This window comes from Diabrotica virgifera, chromosome 5, assembly GCF_917563875.1.
Source record: "Diabrotica virgifera virgifera chromosome 5, PGI_DIABVI_V3a".
NCBI classification, from domain to species: Eukaryota; Metazoa; Arthropoda; class Insecta; order Coleoptera; family Chrysomelidae; genus Diabrotica; species Diabrotica virgifera.
In genome coordinates this window covers 168,785,603-168,807,711 of record NC_065447.1, presented here as the reverse complement: position 1 = coordinate 168,807,711, position 22,109 = coordinate 168,785,603, and the positions used below count along the sequence as shown (strand labels likewise).

Genomic DNA, 22,109 nt, shown 5'->3' with positions numbered 1-22,109 from the left:
ACTGTTTAATGACAACGATGAAGTGCGTCGACTAAAGCGTTTTAAGCCTACAGACTTATTAAACAGATTTAAATAAAATTAATTAACATTTACCACTACATTATTAACTTTGTTTGTTAATTATATGTTAAAAGAAGCCTCTCACTGGAGAGAATTCCTACATGTCATTTGTTCTTCTAATAATTGTCATAAAATTTACTTATTGTTACGAGTGATAACAGATTGTAAATTAAATGAAGCTTAAAAAAAAAATTACACTGCTCTGGTTTTCTACATTGGGACCGTGCAAGTTCGGAAAAGCGACACCTGGTTTCATAGCTCAGCAACATTTTTCGCACTTTTAATTATATTGGCCAATTATATTAGTCCTGGTTGTGGATAATTGTCAAGGCCATAGCCCAAAAAAAATTATAAGAAGAAAAATTAAGATCGAGGTTATGTTATTAAAAGGTAAACAATTGTATGTAGTCAATAAAATTAGTTATTAAAATGCAGTACTGCAAGCAAAATACAATTAATTAAATGTAGTAATGCAACAAAGACTTACTCACAATCATTTAATTATACTTTGACGACCGGTTTCGATCTCTACATTATTCAGATCATCTTCAGGTCGGCGAAGATGATCTGAATAATGTAGAGATCGAAACCGGTCGTCAAAGTATAATTAAATGATTGTGAGTAAGTCTTTGTTTCATTACTACATTTAATATGGACTCACATATTGCAACCCATTCAATATTACAATTAATTAAATTTATTTTTATATAATTATTGCATATCATATCAATATTGTGGAGCAACATATCATTTTTCTTCTTCAAAGACAGTAGGTATGAAATATACGTCAATTTGACAATTCCAATTGACAATAAATATGATTTATTTAAGAAAGATGCAAGATTTCTCCGCTATTCTCGCACGATCGTTTTTCGCATCCCCTCCAAGTACTTGCACACCGCGAATAGTCTATAATATCCCATTCTCACTACCCCTTATGTACAAAGAAGGGAGGTTTAGTAGGGTCTCTATAGCTGCTGTTTATGTACTTCTCAGAACCCCTGTGATTCTAAGGCAAGCAAGTATTTGCACCTTGTTTACTTTCAAGATGGCATTCTTTTTCTGCCCCTTTGGCCCACAATACCACTGATGCATTATATGTAATTATTGTTTCATTGTAGTTTTAACTGGAGCAATTAAAAAAGTTTGTTAATTTTCTCAAGGGCATATTATTAAATGTATGTCGGATTATGAAACATTGATCTTTTGGAGTGTCAAATTTAATTGTGAAAACATTCAATTATGCGAGATATCAGTATTATAAGGTCAAGTTTAGATAAAATAAGTTCACGTACGCAAATAGTTCTAAACAAATATCATCAGTTTTCAAAAATTCATGGTTTCGGAAGTAAGTATGATTCAAATAATATAAAATATTTTCTTCCCTTTTGTAATAATAGCTGAAAAACTTTTGTTTGGAATTTAATTTTTTTTAATTAAACCATATACTCAGATATTGTCTATATTTTTGTATCAAAAAAACTCTTCTGCGTTTTTTTCAAAAAAATTCAACAAATATGTTAGTTTAGCTTGTAAAAGTATATAATAATATGACATTTTCTTAAAAGTATTTTATTTACTGTGGTGTTTTATATCCATTTCTGTCGTTGCTTCAATACATTTATTAATGTAGTTCTGAAGCTATTTTCTTCTGGCATTTTTATAAGTAACTATTTAGATGGGAAATAAGCCACAATTAAATTGAAAAAAAAAATTATTAACGTTTCGCCGTCATTTAGGTTTTTTATCACATCTTGCACTTCCTATTTTGAAGGATGTTATAAGGGTGTATTGTTTCTGGCTTTGAAGTAGTGACTTTTAGTCTTCGGCTTCGGTAAAGAGCAGTTACTTACTCCATTTCTTCTTCATGTACCATGTTCTTTCAGAACGTTGGTTACCATCATAGCTATCTTAATTTTATTCACTGCCACCCTAAATAGCACTTGTATCCATATCATACCAATCTCGCAAGTTTTTCAGCCATGAAGTTTTTCTTCGTTCTGAACTGCGTTTGCCTGCTATTTTCAACTTCAGACTTACTCCATTGTGTTGTCTATAATGTGTACCTTATTGTCTTTACATATTTTACGTCGATACGACCACATCTCGAAGACTTCTAATTTGTCCATCATTAGTGTGCTAGTAAATGCCTAAAGATTTTAGTTAATTATTTTTAGTATTGTATTATTTTTTTTAATACTTTTATTTGTTGTTTGTTTGTTTTTTTCTGTCCCTACAAATTGCCTTTTGATTTAATTATATATAGTTTTGTAATCTTCTCAATATTTGGCAATCTTTGACGAGTTTAATATTGTGGTGCGTTGAACCTTTTTTTTTCATTAGTAGAGTTATCGATCGAGTACACTAACATGCTTCAGAACTAGTCTACTTGCTAGAATAGCCGTTTACTCTACCTACTCCACTCTACTATATTGTTTTGAAGCTATTTCTTTGTGGCATTTATGTAATTTACTATTCTAATTGGGAAATAAGCCACAATTTAACTTAAAAAATGATTTTGTTGACGTTTCGACTTCCATTTCGGACGTCGTTATCAAAATACAAAATATTAATAAATTAAACAAAAATGTCGTTGCCGAGTAAAAAAATTCTTTTAATAATTTAATCTGACTCATTCATATCGGCAATTCAGACATAAGTATATCAAACATTTTAAAGTAGAAGACTTTAAAATGATATTGTTAATATTTATGAATGATATGAATGACTCAGATTAAATTAAAATATTAAAAGAATTTTTTTACTAAGCAACAACATTTTTGTTTAATTTATTAATATTTTATATTTTGATAACGACGTCCGAAAAGGAAGTCAAAATGTCAATAAAATCATTTTTCAAGTTAAATTGTGGCCTATTTCCTAATTAGAATAGTAAATTACTCTACTATAATCTAGTACTTTTCTCGACCAATTACGTTTTCATTCGTTGAACTGCAGGGATAGTTAGTACTTGCCCAGATTACTCGACGTTAACTCTGCTAATGAAAACAAGACTTTACGTATTATTTGATTTTATATTTCAGCAACAAAAAATAATAGTTGGTAATATCGACATTTACGATCAGGTCAACGAGACACGACAATACGACAAATCTAGTGACAGCTAGAAATTTACTTTTCAATTTTAGGACAATGCATTATTTCAGATAGGACACTACGTCATTAGTGTTGGCGTAATGACGTAAGTATGTATTATTCGAATATATGTACAGAGCGTCCATAAAGTAACGCATAAATTCATTATTTCACAAACCAGTGACTTTAAGGAAGAATCCCGAAACAGGTCGATTTTTATTTTTAAATTGCGATTTTTTGGAATATATATAATACTAGTCACGTCATCGATCTGGGCGTGATGACGTAATCGATGATTTTTTTTAAATGAGAATAAGGGTCGTGTGCTAGCTCATTTTAAAGGGCATTCAATTTTCTATTCACTAATATAAACATTAACATTATTATTTAAACAAGGTGTTTTTTAATTGCGAGAAAAAGAAGAATGTACGTAATTTATTTAATTCAAAATACGTTTTGTTGTTGTCAGAAAACAGGAAAAAACTGTTTATTTCACAAATAAATATTGTTTTTTGCTCAAATTTAATGTAAAAGCTGCCACCCACCTGCCTCTTAAGAGTTTGACCATTTAGTTTAAGCGAAAATCAATGTTAATTTTTCAAATAAATTTGTTTTCTGTTTTCTGACATCAGTAAATTGTATTTAGAATTAAATAAATTACATACATTCATCTTCTTGTGTCAATTAATTTTATTTAAAAAAATTTTTTGGACATCCTGTATAAATAATTATAATAATGTTTATATTACTGAATAGATAATTGAATAACCTTTTAAATGAGATATCACACGACCCCTATTTTCATTTAAAAAATCATCGATTACGTCATCACGCCCAGATGGATGACGTCACTAGTATGATATATATGCCAAAAAAAAATCTTAATTTAAAAATAAAAATCGACTTGTTTCGGGATTTTTCCTTAAAGTCGCCGGTTTACGAAATAATGAATTTATGCGTTACTTTATGGACGCACTGTATATTTCTACAGGGTTAACCAAAATTATGTACTTAAGTAAAATGGAATTTTACAGTAAAGTACCTAGGAGTGAACCTGGATTCTAAACTGACATGGAAGGCACATCTGGACGCCTAGTTGAAGAAGGCCGCTCCAGCTTACTGGGATGTATGGGACCCCAAATGGGGTCTGCAGCCGAAAATTCTACATTGGATATACCAATCCATGATAAAACCTATACTGACATATGCAGCAATCGTGTGGTGGCCCCGGGTTAGACTGTCTTCAGTCAAGGTCCAGTTGGCTCACCTACAGCGGTTGGCATCTCAGGAGCTATGAGGACCACTCCCACATCAGCTCTTGAGGTTTTGCTGGATTTACCTCCTCTACATCTCATTGTAGAGCACGAAGCCATGATGGCAGCCTATCGTCTCAACTGCTCTGGATACTGGCTGGGAATGAATGGGCGGATGGGCCATTGTGACATTTGGAGACAGGCTATCGAGTGTTGTCCTGTGAAGCGCCCAAGATCAGCTCTAAGCTGATTCTTAAGTGCAGGAGAGCACTGCATGATGTTGCTCTGACCAACAGGGTTAGATTGATATGGGTACCGTTACTCACAGGTGTGGAAGGCAACGAACGGGCTGACGCCCTGGCAAGACTGGACTCATCCACTCTGCCTGTGGGACCCGAACCTGTGATTGGGGTGCCCTTCAGTACTGGTCGAGGTAGTCTCAGGGAGCTTTTTCGGCGGAGGTTCCAGGCCTCCTGGGCCAGTTGGGGAGGTTTGAGACAGGCCAGGCTCGTGGGGCCATCCAAAAGTCTCACAGCCCATCTGCTTCTTTTAGATCGTAGAAGATGCTCCCTGGTGGTCAGTATGCTCACCGGCCACTGTAGACTCCGACGGCATCTGCTTGGACTGGCGTATGACTCACGGTGCCGTCTATGTAATGAGGAGGAGGAAACCTCCTCACATGTCTTCTGGGAATGCCCGGCATTAGCCTATCAGAGGTGGCACATCCTGGGATCGGCATATATGCAGCCGAGGCAGGTGAGGGAGTTGCCTTTTAAGAGACTTGTGGCGTTCTGTGAGGCCATAAGGTTTCTGGGGATTAGACGTTCGGGGTGGCATCGGCAGGAGGAGCTCAGATTTGCAAACCCTGCTGATTCTAACAGACATAGGAGCCTGGGGCAGCCTGGGCCCCAGAAAAGCCAAGGATCAGGTTCTTATGGACCTGGTCCGTAAGATAGGGGTGGTACAATGTACTCGCCGTAGGAGGTCTAGGTGTCTGAAGGGCTCACGAGTGAGCCCTGCCCCGAGTACCATAATCATAACCAAAATGGAATTACAATAGATACTCACTCACTAAACTAATTTAAGTTGGAAAGAATTTACTGACAGTATTTGTCATTGCATCATTGTTAAAGGTTGTCAATTTCAATATTTCTTATAATTTTATTGTATATTACTAAACATTTATTGTAAGTTAATTGCAATAATAAATCAACAGTTTTGGTTATAGACCAGTAAGGATCTGTGAAAAAACTATTCTGAGACACTATCTGTGGTCTATTTTTGGATGTGAAAGGTGGCATTCGGATTTTTGAAGATAAAGTTAGGTGACACCTTCAGTAATAATAATTGACTTATGCTCCTTCTCAAATATGCCCGGAACATTAATAAAAAAATTAAAATATTTAAAAATTTCGAAAAACGTCAATTTTTTTCTGCTTTCTTTGCTTATAACTTAAAAACCCTTCGTTTTGGAACTAAGTCGTAGAGAAATAAAATAAAGATAATTGAATTTTGTATGATATACGACTGGTCAAAAATGTCTTAACGTATTACCTTTCCTGTAATATAGCAATAAATACAAAATAAGGGGGCAAATACGCCTGTTGTTATTCATTGTTTTTAACCACTTTGGTGGCACTTAGAACCTTAGTAATTCACTTAGAAAATTCTTTGTAACATACTTAAACCGTGTACCAAACTTCATTAAAATCGACTTAATAGATTTTGCATAATAAATTTGCAATCTAAATGTTTTTAAAAAAGTTCAAATTTTTTAAAATCTTTCTGAACAAAATGTAGACCATTTAGAAGTTGTCTATTTTTTTTACATATAAAGAGGTGGTCTACCTATCTAATACACTTTACAGAATTAAAATCGGATTATTTAAGGGGCCTCAGCAATGTTTTATAAACAATGTTTTGGCTTATAAACAAATAGCTTTGTTTAATATTAAAAAAATTAATTTTTAGCAATGCAAATAATTAAAACCGGTATAATTTGACCTAAAATTTCAAATGCTGTCAGCAGAATTGCTATTTTATTTTTTAATCAAAAGTTATTCGCATTCAAAAATTGCAATTTTTCGAATTTTTGAAAGTTCCACTGCGTTTATCTCGAAAACTATGCATCCTACGAAAAAACTTGTAAGAACATTTTTTGCTTAGTATTACCCAAGAAATACAAAAAAATGTTTTATTTTGCGAAAAATCGATGTTATGTAATTCCTCAAGTTCTTTGTTTATAACAATCTTATCGACATCCGGATCAACTGTTACCCAAAAAAATCGTGTTCTACGGGTCAAAAAATACATAAAAATCTTGGGTAGGTCCATCTCAATAAAGGAGCCCGTAGCACCCTCTCCTGGTCACAGGACTAATTTGTTTATAAGCCAAAAAATTGTTTATAACTTTAAAACATTTCTGAGGCTGCTTAAACAATCTGATTTCAATTCTGTAAAGTGCATTGGATAGGTGGAGTGCTTCTTTATATGTAAAAAAATCTTTGTATGTTCTAGTTTTTGTTGTGCAAGAGTTTAAAAAAATTTAATTTTTTTAAAAAAGTTTAGATTGCAAAATTATTATTCAAAATCTAGTAAGTCAATTTTAATGAAATTTGGTGTACGGTTTTAGCACATTACAAAAATTTTCTAAGCGAATTAGGAAGTTTCCAAGTGTAACCTAAGTGATGGAAAATCATTGAATAAGGACAGGCTTGTTTTGCCCCCTTATTTTATATTTATTGCTATTTTGCAGCAAGGGTGATAAATTAAGACATTTTTAACCAATTGCATCTGATAGAAAATTTAATTAACTTTGTTTTATTCCTATACGACTTTGTTCCAAAATGAATCGTTTTAAAGTTATAAGCAAAAAAATAGAAAAAAAAAAACGAAATTTTTTGAAATTTTTGAATATTTTATTTTTCTTATTAATGTTCCGGGCATATTTGAGAAGGAGCATAAATCAATTATTATTAACGAAGTTATCACCTAACTTTATCCGCAAAAATCTGAATGCCACCTCTCACATCCACCTAAAAACAGATCCTTACTGGTCTATTAACCTAGTATAAATAAATATTAAAATAATTGCGTCATTTGCAAAGCTGATTAGGGGACCTTTCAAGTGAGGTATATCTTGACCTCAGTTTGTATTTAAAAAAATAGTCGATTACGTCATTACGCCAACATTGATGACGTAATGGCCAACACATATATAGGACACATATATCATTTAGCAGATGTCGCTAGGCACCTACTCAATAACGGGTCGCCCATGTTTTCCCAACTGTCATCAATACGACTAACTTCACGCGTAACTTTGATACGAGAATTATAAAAAAAAATATGCATTGAAATCCAGATCCCGTAATTTTTTAAGCGTTATAAAGTGAGTACAAAGACATACATATTTCTTTTTTTGTAATTACAGCTTCAATTTACCCTACACTTCTAGTACACTCTGCCGATAAGGTAGAGTCGTGTTATGGAAACCTGGCGCGCCCCTCCATAACGTCAGTTGCAGTGCGAGGACTAGCTCTCGGGAGATTGTCACTTGGGGCAGAAAACAAGAAACCTATGCCTCTAATAAGGGAATCGTCGATTTATAGTGCTAGTTTGCGCTCTCTGGACTAAGTGAAAATAAGATAGTTTTTCCTTAGCATTGCAACTGAATAAGAAAGGTATACATTTTACATATACAGGGTGTTAGTAAATAAGTATGAAAAATTTTAAGGGCTAATTCTACATGAAAAAATAATGCCGGTTTGCTCTATAAACATATGTCCGCAAATGCTTCGTTTGCGAGATACGGGGTGTTGAAATTTTTATTTCAAACTGCCAATTTATGTATTGTTCTAAAACCAGTTGAGGTATGAAAATAAAATTTGGTGTGTTTTAGGAGGTAGCTATTGCGCATTTTTTGACATACAATTAAGCATTTTGTATTCATCATTGGCGCGCATACGGGTAATTCTCTGAATTTTTTTAAAGAAAAAAATAGTACGCCACTGGGATATTTCAAATTAAAAATTATTTTTAAATTCCACGTTTAATTTTTCATAAAAAACTGTTCTTGCCTTTTTCTCATATAATGCACCGTTTCTATGCAGAAAAATAAAACACCTTGGCGCGTATTTTTCATTTCTTAATACATCATCAAGAACCATCCAATATAATAATACTAAACTACAACAATAACACAAAATATTACTAATAAGATTTCAACTAGGTGCAAAGCTGCAAAAAATGTTTAAACTGATCTCCTTTACAGGAGAAGAATTTTATATTCATCATTGGCGCGCGTACGGGTAATGGTCTGAATTTTTTTAAGAAAAAAATAGTACGCCACTGAGATATGTCAAACTAAAAATCATTTTTCCATTCCTTGTTCAACTTACGACAAAAAAATCTTTCCTACCTTTTTTTCATACGAGGCGCCGTTTTTATACAAAAAAAAATAAAACATCTTAACACTTACAAAGTATTTGAGGTAGTTTCCATATGCATAGAAACTTAGTTCAAATACTTTGTAAACGTTAAGATGTTTTATTTTTTTACATAAAAACGGCGCCGCATATGAAAAAAAGCAAGAGAGATTTTTTGTTGTAAATTGGACCAGCAATTCAAAAATGATTTTTAATTTGACATATATCAGTGGGGTACTATTTTTCTCTTAGAAAAATTCAGACCATTACCCGTATGCGCGCCAATGATGAATACAAAATTCTTCTATAACCTCCAAAGGAGGTCTTTTTTAACATTTGTTGTAGCTCTGCACCTAGTTAAAATCTTATTAGTAATATTTTCTGTTATTGTTCCAGTTTAGTATTATTATTGGATATTTCTTGATAATGTATTCAAAAAATGAAAAATGCGCGTCAAGATGTTTTATTTTTCTAAATAAAAACGGTGCACCATATGCAAAAAAGGCAAGAAAGGTTTGTAATCATAAATTAGACGTGGAATTTAAAAATAAATTTTAATTCACAATATCTCAGTGGCGTACTATTTTTTTCTTTAAAAAAATTCAGACCATTACCCGTAGGCGCGCCAATGATGAATACAAAATACTTAGTTGTATGTCAAAAAATGCGTAATAACTACCACCTAAAACTCACCAAATTTCATTTTCATAGCTTAACTGGTCTTGGAGCAATAAATAAATTGGCAGTTTGAAATAAAAATTTCAACACCCCGTATCTCGGAAACTAAGCATTTGCGGACATATGTCTATAAAGCAAACCAGCATTAATTTTGCATGTAGAATTAGCCCTTAAAATGTTTCATACTTATTTACTAACACCCTGTATAGGAATTTATGGTCATTCAAAAATTTGTGTTTTTTTAAATAATGAATAATGAATGAATCTTTCTGAAATAATGAATTTATTCCATACTGTATATTTAGCGTAGGCCATTATTTGCACATTAAGATTGTAGAATTCAGAAGATTGCAGCTTCAGAAGATTGTAGAATACACAGGTAAATATAGAATCAGGTATGAATTTGTCTCGATTGAATATTTTGATAGTATAAATGATACGTTTAAAGTAATGATCAAAAGGCTTAGCATTAAAAGCAGATTTAGAACCGGAAAAATAAGAAGGATAAGGCACGTATAACAAATGGAGAATTATCCATTGTTAAAGGAGAGTTGACAAAATTAAATGGGAAATGAGAAATTCAGGGCAAAAAGCTGAATCATAAAAAGAAAACATGCACAGGGTAAGAGAAAAATTAGCAAAATACATATGAGCGGAGTGATGCAAAAAACACAAATGAAGAAAAATATAGGTAACTAATTTCTCTGATGTTTGGCAAAAAGGGCTTAAGTCATAAAATCAAAGTTTACAGGGGGAATACTTGAATGTTTCAAAAATTGTTATAAATCGCACATGTTACCTTTAACCAATTTAGTACAATAGTACCATTCAATGTACCATAATAAAATGATAATTATAGCAAGAAGACGATTTTCGTAGATTTTTAATATTTTAAATGCACTTAAGACATATATAGATCTTATAGTAGGCTATTGATTATATTCAAAATAAGATAGCTAAAAGGAACTACAACGTTAACGGGGTTTTATTATTTCATATGGTCAATGGACATCTATATATGAAAAAACCGCGGAGTGCTACCATTTAAAGGGGTGCGTTTTTGAGAAATGGTTGAATTAGTCCCTGGGCACAGGTTACATTAGGGTGAGTTCTATGCACTTTTGGTACACACATATCTACATAAAAATTGTTCCTGGTTAAATTTCCTATCTGAATATCACTTTTTAAAGTCAATGATACTTTTTTTTTCCAAAAATATATTCAAGAGAAAAAGCACAAAGAAATCCAAAAGAAAGAAATTTTGTTTTTTGTCCCATAACTTTTGTCCTAGAGGATATAGGTATAGACATTGGTTTACAGAAAAAAAATCTACATATTTCTTCTTTAAAATGTTGTTTAGTAGAGGTAATTAGGATTTCTAGTTTTCGAAATATGATTTTTCAAAGTTCGCCGCTCACAGCAATTTTGGGCAATTTTCCTTGTTATTTCGCATATATTGTTCTGTAACTTTTTTCTACGTAACTTTAGGTATATGTAATGGTACACGTAATAGGAATAGAAATCAATTACCTTTAAAATTGTCTGCTGTATAACGTTGTACGACTTTTTTTTAAGTGATTATGGTTTTTCAAGTTTTTATACTTTTAACGATATTTCATAATATAATATAAAAATAAAATAATATTATTATATAATACATTATATATTATATAATATTATATTATATAATATATAATACCGAATATGAAAAAAATATTATTTTTTACATTTTTTACGATTATTTTTTAAATTTCTCATTGTATAGTGGGTTCGCTAAACTCAGACACAACTGGCTAGTGACTTTAGTCGGTAATTTTTTTGTTTTTGGTCAACTTTGACATTAAGATTGGTAAAATTACTAACTATTTAGTATATATTTTTTTGCCAATTTTACCAAATTGGCAAAATTACTTACTAAAATCACTAGCCAGTTGTGTCTGAGTTTAGCGAACCGACTATAACTTTTTGTTTCTTGTACATGAATATACTATATATTGCTCAATAAAAAAGGCTTACTTTCTGTTCTTTAAAATTCTTTGATATTTTTGTACCTGTTTTATTTAAAATTATTTCTTTTACAAAAATTACATAAATATTAGTTTTAGAAAACATCACTTTAGTTAAAATTATTTAATAGTTGACATTTAAAAAATTTTCAAAAACAAAGTCCATCTCTTCGTTCGCATTAGCTTCAATATCTTCCTCTGACACCTTAGTTATCTTAAGAGTTCCCATAAATTAGTATCCATGCACATGCACCCTTTGCAGAATATTGAACAACTAATTCCTATCTTCCTACAACCGCAGTTTTTTGTACATCCTTTGGTACATTTACATGCTATTTTTTCAAGCAAAGCTTGTGGTGCAGGAGCTTTGACAGTAAATATTGGAATTAATCCATATTTTGAAGTTTACCCGGCCAAGTCAAGTGGATCCAAAGGTCCACATATAAAAAATAAGATTCAATCTTAACATACAATCACATACAAAAGTTATAATGAGAAATTTAAAAAATAATCCTAAAATCAAGAATCGTTGCAAGTACTTATTACATTTTGAAAAAGCATATCTTATTCAAAAATAATCCTAGAATTTTGTATAATACACCATTTTAAAGTAAACAGAATAAGCTTTTTTTTATTCTATAATATATACCTAAATGTAGAAAAAAAAGTTATAATGGGAAATTTAAAAAATAATCGTAAAAAATATAAAAACTCGTTAAAAGTATAAAATCTTGAAAAATATAACCTCTTTAAAAGAAATCGTACAACATTCTACAGTAGAACATTTTAAAGGTAATTGATTTCTATTCCTCTTACATGTACCATTGCATATGCCTAAAGTTACGTAGAAAAAAGTTACAGAACAATATTTGCGAAATAACAAGGAAAATGGCCCAAAATTGCTGTGAGTGGCGAACTTTGAAAAATCATATTTCGAAAACTATAAAAACTAATGACCTCTACCAAACACCATTTTAAAGAAAAAATATGTAAGTTTTTTTTTTGTGAAGCAATGTCTATACCTATATCCCCGTGGACAAAAGTTATGGGACAAGAAACAAAATTTCTTTCTTTTGGGTTTCTTTGTGCTTTTTCTTTTGAATATTTTTTTGTAAAAAAAAGTATCTTTTTTGTAAAAAAAGTTATATTTAGATAGGAAATTTAACCAGGAACAATTTTTATGTAGACGTGTTTGTACCAAAAGTGCATAGAACTCACCCTAATGTAACCTGTGCCCAGGGACTAATTAACCCATTTCTCAAAAACGCACCCCTTTAAATGGTAGCACTCCGCGGTTTTTTCATCTATAGAGATTCATTGACCATATGAAATAATAAAACCCCGTTAACGTTGTAGTTCCTTTCTATAGTACATAATCAATAGCCTATAGGTCTGGATCCCGCGTATGAAAAAAAGTTGATTAATAGCAAGCTGAAAATTTGTTAATAGCTTAAGGGTGTCTAGTCGGACAAACTTTGATATATGGGAACACTGGAACAGGGAAAGTTTTAATTGTGGAACAGGTTAAAAATTTGGAACGGTCAGACCACGAAAACGGCACATGTATTTTGTCCGACAGAACAGACTTAAACTCTCCGAACAGAGATTAAACTCTCATGCAAAAATCAGACTGCTAGTTATCACCAAATGGGCGTTTTAATGAGTGGAACATGTAGAATATGTTAAATGACATTAATTATGACAGGTGATAAATAGCAGTCTGATTTTTGCATGAGAGTTTAATCTCTGTTCGGAGAGTTTAAGTCTGTCGGAGTTCTGTCGGACAAAATAAATGTGCCGTTTTCGTGGTCTGACCGTTCCAAATTTTTAACCTGTTCCACAATTAAAACTGCCCCTGTTCCAGTGTTCCCATATATCAAAGTCTATCCGACTAGACACCCTTAAGCTATTAACAAATTTTCAGCTTGCTATTAATCAACTTTTTTTTCATACGCGGGATCCAGACCTATTACTATTTACTGACTTACGACCTACTGACCGCAACTTTTCTATATCTATATTTTTGTGTATCTACCATTGAAAGTGATAGTCGGAGAGATAAAAGCGGATTTTGTGCGTGATAAGTAATATGGAAAAACTATACGGGGATATGTTGACTTAGCTGTGTACATGACTTTCCCCAACGGGTGGAAACCAGAGTGGGGCACGAGGGTAGTTATAAAAGTGTTATAGTCTAGGGGTGAATATAAAAATTATAAGGGGTGCGGGCAGGAGTGAATATAAAAATTATAAGGGATTTTTTGTGACGTTCGTGATCGAGATAGTGGGGATATTGGGGATGAGGGTAGTTTTAAGTGGTCAAAGTCGCAGTTTGTATTATTTTTTTTTGTGACGTATCACAACAATTTTCCCCACGCAGCGTTCCCCGCTGGAGATTTTACTTAGTTATGTCATGTTCTACTTATTTTGTCATATTTTGCCAATACAACTAAAATAAAAAAGTGCTGTGCTAGAAAATAGATAACTATTTAGTAAGTCATTAAAATATAACTAATGTCAATATTATTATTTATTAGTAGCCAAACTTTTATTTTTCGGTGTATACACAATATTTTTATAAAAACATTTACCTATTGATCAAACAACCGAAAATAAATTAATATCAGCAAGGCTTATGTCAAGACATATGCCTTTTAGATCATAGCAGTTATTCTCCAATATATGGTAAAAGAGACGTAAATTGACTTAAGTCTTATTGCCATACCATATTGAACAATCATGTTTGTGACCTTCATATCATCGTGAATAACTTTGAATTATAATGTGGTCGACTTAAACCGTTTGTACCAATAAAAAGAGCTGATTTTTTTGGTCCAGAAGGAATCAAAATTTTTTTTGCGAAATTCTGACTTAAGAACCTTTTTCCCAAACATCAGAAATATCATCGTATGATGTCTCGTTTGCTTAGAAATGGAGTTTAGAAAAGCCTTGCTCAATATACAGGGTGTAACGAAAATACAGGTCATAAATTTAACCACATATTCTGGGACCAAAAATAGTTTGATTGAACCTAACTTACCTTAGTACAAATGTGCATATAAAAAAAGTTACAACCCTTTGAAGTTACAAAATGAAAATCGATTTTTTTCAATATATCGAAAACTATTAAAGTTTTTTTATCGAAAATGGACATATAACATTCTTATGACAGTAGCATCTTAAGAAAAAATTATAGGGAAATTTGGACACCCTATAAAAATTTTATGGGGGTTTAGTTCCTTTAAACCCCCCCAAACTTTTGTGTACGTTCCAATTAAATTATTATTGTAGTACCATTACTTAAACACAATATTTCTAAAACTTTTTTGGCTCTTAGTACTTTTTCGAAAAGTCAGTTTTTATCGAGATATTTTGAATATTTGTCAAATCCACCACATATTTGTATATGGTTAAGTACGATTATGGAGACTTGGTAATAATATGAAAATTTATGTATGATTTACATTTTTAGGTATATTTTGAACCGTATTAAAAAAGAAGCCATATCTCGATAAAAGGTGCCTTCTCGAAAAAATACAAAGAGGCAAAAAAGTTTTAAAAACATTTTGTTTAATTAATGGTATCGCAGTAATAGTTTAATTGGAGCGTACACACACATTTGGGGGGTTTAAAGGAACAAAACCCCCATAAAATTTTTATGTAAACATATTAAAAAAAAGCTGCAACTCGATAAAAACTGCCTTATCGAAAAAATACTAAGAGCCAAAAAAGTTTTAAAAATATTGAATTTAACTAATGGTATCACAATAATAATTTAAATGGAACGTACAGAAAAGTTTGGGGGGGTTTAAGGGAACAAAACCCCCATACAATTTTTATGGGGAGCACAAATTGCACTATAATTTTTCTTTAAGATGCTCCTGTCATAAGAATGCCACATATCCATTTTCGATAAAAAATCTTTAATAGTTTTCGATATATTCGAAAAAATCGATTTTTATTTTGTAACTTCAAAGGGCTATAACTTTTTTTCTGTGCATATTTGTACTAAGGTAAGTTAGGTTCATTGGAACTATTTTTGGTCCCAGAATATGTGATTTAATTTATGACCTGTATTTTTGTTACACCCTGTATTAGTCTTGTCGCCAGGGGGGGTACAACGGCCTTCTTTATTCAGATGGACTTACCCGAGTTTTTTTTATGTATTTTGGCCCGCAGAAAACGAATTTTTTGGGTAACAGTTGATCCGGATGTCGATAAGATTGTTATAAACAAAGAAGTTGAGGAATTATATAACAGCGATTTCTCGCAAAACAAAACATTTTTTTGTATTTTTTTGGCCATTCTAACCAAAAAATGTTCCTACAAGTTTTTTCGTAGGATGCATAGTTTACGAGATAAACGCGGTTGAACTTTTAAAAAATCGAAAAATTGCAATTTTTGAACCCGAATAACTTTTGATTAAAAAATAAAATAGCAATTCTGCTTACCGCATTTGAAAGTTCAAGTCAAATTCTATCGGTTTTGAATATTTAAATTGCTAAAAATTTATTTTTTTATTGTTAAAAAAAGCTATAGACACAGTGTTTCCCGTGCCTAATACATGCGTTTCAATGCATGCTACGTAGTTATTGCCTCGCTTGCACTTGTAGCTACTCTACCTACTCGTTCGATTTTAAATGAGAAATCATTGAAAACATCACTCAAGCACTAGGTGTTTATAGCTTTGTTTAACAATAAAATAATAAATTTTTGGCAATGCAAATAACTAAAACCGATATAATTTGACTTGAACTTTCAAATGCGGTAAGCAGAATTGCTATTTGATTTTTTAATCAAAAGTTATTCGGGTTCAAAAATTGCAATTTTTCGATTTTTTGAAAATTTAACCGCGTTTATCTCGAAAACTATGCGTCCTACGAAAAAATTTGTAGGAACATTTTTTGGTTAGAATGGCCCAAAAAATACAAAAAAATGTTTTGTTTTGCGAAAAATGGCTGGTAAGTAATTCCTCAAGTTCTTTGTTTATAACAATCTTATCGACATCCGGGTCAACTGTTACCCAAAAAATTCGTGTTATACGGGTGAAAATACATAAAAAATACTTGGGTAAGTCCATCTGAATACAGGAGACCGTTGTACCAACCTGGCGACAGGACTATATAGTTATACTGAGTTAAAATATAATTATTGGGATACGAATCCAAATTGTAGTAAAATTTAAGCAGTATAAAAATAGCATACTATACAATACAGGATATTAAAAAAAAAGGTAACACCGTCTCTACGATAGGTAAAAAACTGAAAAATAAGTTAGTGTGCTTTTTTGACATACAATGAAATAAAAAAAATTATCATTGGCGCGCATACGGGTAATGGACTGAATTGTTTAAACAAAAAAATAGTACGCCACTGAGATATTTCAAATTAAAATTCACTTTTAAATTCATCGTTTAATTAAAAAAATCTGTCTTCTCCTTTTTTCATACGACGCGCCGTTTTTATGCAAAAATAAAATATCTTAACACTTACAAATTATTCGGGGGTAATTACACAAGTGCATCAATATTATCGATAATTTTGCTTGAAAGCGCATTGCCTAAAAACTACTAGAGTTAATTTTCATATGTGAAGTGAAAATGAACGAGAGTAGTTTTTAAAAGGCAATACACTTGAAAGCTAAAGTATCTGATTATTTTGATACACGAGTATAATTTAGGGAGAAAATTACTGCAAGAAAGTGAAACTATCAAATGAAGAAATAATAAATTTGTAAACAATTTATTTAACAATACAACAAAATCCAATCTTAAAAAGACTAATAATTATGACGGACACTGTAAAGAAATGAGAGTTATTGGTTACACTTTTTTATTAAACGTATTCGACACAATTAACAACTGAAAATGGATACCGGTTACACAGACAACCTTTCTGTTTCGAAGTTGGGACTGTAATGGTATTGCGTCTCGCAGGCAGTGTTGCCACAGGTCTTGGACAAAATTTCGGGAGACTGCTCCTATTTTTTCGGTAGAAATCGCCAAATTTCTGTAAATTTCATTTTTGCTTCTTTTGCTATCACATTGCAAAAAATTATACTTTAGGTCAAGTATTCAAAAATAAACTACATTCATCATCATATGATCAATAATCAACATTCATCATAAAAATCATTCAAAGTTCAAAATCGGTATACCTTAAAAAATGTATTTTCTCGGCTTTCTAGGTATTATAGAGCAATTTTCTTCATTTTTTTTAATCGAGTAGAGCCGTCTAACTAACGCAATACTAAATATCAGGGATGCTTTAGTTTTGTTATAAGGAATTAATTTATTTATAATAAAATAAAACTGCATATTTTTTCCCGTTGTAGACTTTTTAAAAAATCTTTCCACACGTGTACCTTTTAGCGTTCAAAATACAAATATTCTTATTTGAAAGCTGTATAATTGTTTAAACAAGTTAAAAATTTTTGTTATAATAAATAATAGTTATAAGTTATTAACACTTAAAAATTACTGCAAAAATAAGGGTTTTTTGCAATTATCTCCAATTGTTTATGTATTTCAAATTAGAAACTATTAAGATCTAGAATATTTATTTGAAACATTTTTCTCTAAATTCTACAAGGAATGTTTTATAGGCAAAAACATGATTTTTTACACTTTATAATCGTTTAAAAACAAAACAATGTCGGATATTGAAGCAATTGAGAACGAGAAAAATTTTTAATGGTCTTTAGTTATGTCGAAATACTGTAAGTTAAAAAGGTGTAAAATAAATTTCTCCTGTTTTAAGATTTTAATATAAATACTATTTTTAGTTTGGAGTTATTTTCTATATCAAAATAAGCCACAATTCTTCAGTTTTCACTATTCAGATTCAGGTAGATACATTTTACTCCAAAATCATAACATAAAAGGACAAAGGACTGGTCATAAAATTGATATCGGTAAATCCGTATCTGCTTATTCACACTTTTTGTCACAAGCTAGTAAAAGCAATTCAATAATTCTTGAAAATTGACTAAACTCTGCTGCCAAATCTATCCGCTAAAAAAATTTTTAAAAAAAGATTTGACAGGTATTCAGTAGATCTACCGAAAAATCGGTAGCTGTAGCATTACTGCTCGCAGGACACATTCGCGCGCTCTAGGCGGCGGTTAGACAAAAAAAAACAGGTTTTGAATGAACTGGTATGCTTACATTTGAGTATAGCCATAAAAACGACTATTTGTACAAATAAAAATAAATGTAAAACGGAACAGACACAGTTATAATAATTGTTTACATTATTTCCCGATTCATTTGGATGTGGATTAAACTTTTTGGAAAAACTAGGTTGGGGCTCCGTTGTATTGGTTCTCATTTTTTGAATGATCATCTCATGGCGTTCCTGGTCCATCTGCAGGTAGGAAGATATAGATTTTGTGTTGGAATGCCCGGTTATTTTTATGAGTTGCTGTTCCTCAACTCCTTCCTTAGCCAGTTTTGAAACAGCGGTAACACGTAGAGAATGATTGGTAATTTTCATTTTTTTGTTATTTAAACCAGTTTTTCCGCCTGGATGGAGGTCCATTGTCTTATCATATTTCTGCTAACGGCCATATTTTCGAACCATTTCCTGTCTTCCAAGCAGGATTTTCTGTTAGAAACAGTCTCGAGTTTTTGTATTTTTCCCTATTTTTCATAATTTTTTTAAACAGACGTATAGGACAAATGTTTATGTCAAACTGACATATTTAATATACAAATCTGTTGTTAGTATGTGGTTGTCAAATTCAACAATTAAAAACATGACAGTGCAATTTTCGATTTCTACTACACAATTATCAGTAGTAATTGCACGAGAGCTCTAAAATTATCGATTTTTATCCCAAGTGACACTTTAACAATTTTAATTTCACAACCCGAAGGGGAGTGAAGTTATGCCAAAGTGGCACGAGAGTGTCAAAGTGGCACATAATAATTTTAGAGATCGAGGGTAATTCGCTGAGATTATTTCATGAATAAGACTGTCTTTTTAATTCATTTTAACTAACATTTTGTTCATATTTTCACCTGAATATTTGCTAAACGTGTTTCTTGGTGTTCTATGTGACAAGTTGTAAAACATTGATTGTCATTAATGTCACTGAATGTTCATTTTTGCATAGTAACGAAGGGCATCTGATGTAATGCTTGACGACGGGATATTAGCAAAAATTATCGGGTATAATATCACAAGAGAGTGAGAATAAATTGACAATAATGCGACAGTTTTTCGAAAATTTGTTGTCTGGCAATAGACACGAGAGCCCGCAGGGCTATTGCCCAATGACAACAAATTTTAAAAAAATGAAGCATTATTTTCTTATTTATTCTTACTGTCGTGTGATATTCGTAAGATTATTTTTTAATACTTACATATAAAATTCAAGTCTTTATATAAAAACAGTCAGTGACATTTGATCCCAATTAATGTGACACACATTTTTCAACTTGTCAAAGTGAAAAGCACAGTTTAGCAAATATTTAGATGAAGATATTAATAAAATATTAGTTAATTTATTTATAAATACAGTTTTATTTATGAAATAATCTTACCGAAGTAAATCTAGCGCTTAAATTTGCCTATTTGTGTTCTCCTCGTGACAATTTGAGATTAGATGCAGAACTTTTTTTTTTATTTAAATTTATGTGTCTCGGCTGCAATGGCCATTGACACATGATGCAAAACTAAAAGTATATTATGGATATTTTCTTAAATGTGACAGTTGCCAAAACTAGGAAACTGGTTGCAATTAAACAGAAACAATCTACTTAAAAAAATTCTCACTGTAATTTTCTACAGTAGAAAATTACCAATGTAACAATTATCTGATTGGACAGAATTAAACACGTGATCAAAAACCTTACTATACGATTGGAAGTTAAAATCATTAAAAAATAATCACTTTAATTTTTATTTATGTAGCTTTATTGGCCAGAATATCCTATGAATGAAATAATCGCTGTAATCAAGCGATAATTGTCGAGAAGACAAATGGGTGAGTGTAAACTTTGGAAATAAGTTTCTATAAATTCATATATACACTTAGTTCGAATAGTTTGGAAACATTATTATATTTTATTTTTTTGCATGAAAACGGCGCGTCGTATGAAAAAAAGGGAAGAAAGATTTTTTGTCACAAAATGAACGAGGAATTCAAAAATGATTTTTAATTTTAAATATCTCAGTGGCGTACTATTTTTATTCTTTAAAAAATTCAGACCATTATCCGATGCGCACCAATGATGAATATAAAATTCCTAATTGTATGGTAAAAAATGCGCAATAACTACACCTTAAAACTCACCAAACTTTATTACAATCTTGCCAATAGTTTCGGCAAAATAGTAAAAAATGTACAAACTTGTTTTTTCTTCAACGCCCTGTATATTGAAAACTGATGGCGCTACAAAAATTTTTCACTAAGCAAACCCCAAATATTTTTCAGTTTTTTACCTATTCTAGAGACGGTGTTACCTCTTCTTGAAACACCCTGTAAAATATTTGCAATATTATTAAGAGACAACATACCTAACACGCCTCCCTCACTAGGTAATATAACTCGACTGTGATCGTAGGCAATGACGTTGGCGTATCTATTTTTCGGTTTGTTCACTTCCATATTAGAATGATCCCAAGTAAACTGCTGTCCAGGCTCTATGCTCTCATACTCCTGTGAAAACTTCAGATTGTCGTTTCCTTTCAGTCTTTCTATATGATTAGCTAGTTCGGAGATCGGAATAGGAGGATGAGATATCATAGCCGGTGTTTGGAAGTTCAACCTGCGCATCTCCACCGGATCACTGGGAGCGATACTGGCATTCAGATCGGGCTGGATGAGCGGCCGAGTCACTGCTGTCTGATCGGGAGTTTTGCATGGCTGCCTTCGTTTTCGTAGTATGAATAATATCACAAGAATCACAGACAGAAGTAGAGCTGCTATAATGGGACCAATGATTTTGAATACCTGAAAAACATTGTACTTTTATTAATTTTGTCAATTTTGTAAATAAAGTTAAAAATTCTGGTTGTTAATTATTTCACAAAGGCGGTAATAACAATTCTATTAATTGAATTTTAACTTCACTAAACGTAAATTCGAAAAATACAGTATTCGAAAATATTCCCAAATACGATGTAAAAATAGTACTAGGTGATGCTAATGCCAAAATAGGAAAAGAAGAAATATACACACCCACCATAGGAAAATATAGTCTGCATGAAACAACGAATGAAAATGGTCACTTCTTGATAGATTTTGCAAAAGAAAGAAACATGATCGTTATGAGCACGTACTTTCAACACAAAATAATATACTAGGGAACATGGAGATCACCAGATGGCAAAACCATAAACCAAATAGATCATGTGCTCGTCGAAAAAGACATGGAAAAATGTATAAAGAACATAAGAACATATAGAGGACCAGATGCAGACACAGATCACTTTAGAGTCGGAATACAACTGAAACAGGTTATACCAGTTCTTAGAAACCAACAGAAAAAAGGTACAAAGTAACTAAACCCACTAGACTACTGTCAGAAGAAGAACAAAGTAAACATGAAAGACTAGTCACTAGAGAACTGGAAAATATTGCA

General features: G+C 31.7%; 1 protein-coding gene and 1 long non-coding RNA gene across 3 annotated transcripts in view; one reads left to right on the top strand and one right to left on the bottom strand.

Annotated features, from left to right (window-relative positions):
- Positions 1-22,109, bottom strand: part of LOC114324331 (tyrosine-protein phosphatase Lar) — a 574,734-nt gene that overhangs the window by 68,975 nt on the left and 483,650 nt on the right. Inside the window, exon 14 of the mRNA XM_028272137.2 lies at positions 21,043-21,478. Coding sequence (XP_028127938.1) covers positions 21,043-21,478 — 436 coding nt within the window. The remainder of the gene's footprint in view (positions 1-21,042; positions 21,479-22,109) is intronic.
- Positions 1,306-21,536, top strand: LOC114324333 (uncharacterized). Of its 2 annotated transcripts, XR_003651530.2 has the most exons (3): positions 1,306-1,408; positions 3,105-3,262; positions 21,218-21,536. It is a non-coding gene; the product is annotated as an uncharacterized LOC114324333 (long non-coding RNA). The 2 variants fall into 2 exon arrangements; XR_003651531.2 differs by lacking the exon at positions 3,105-3,262 and having other exon boundaries at positions 1,322-1,408.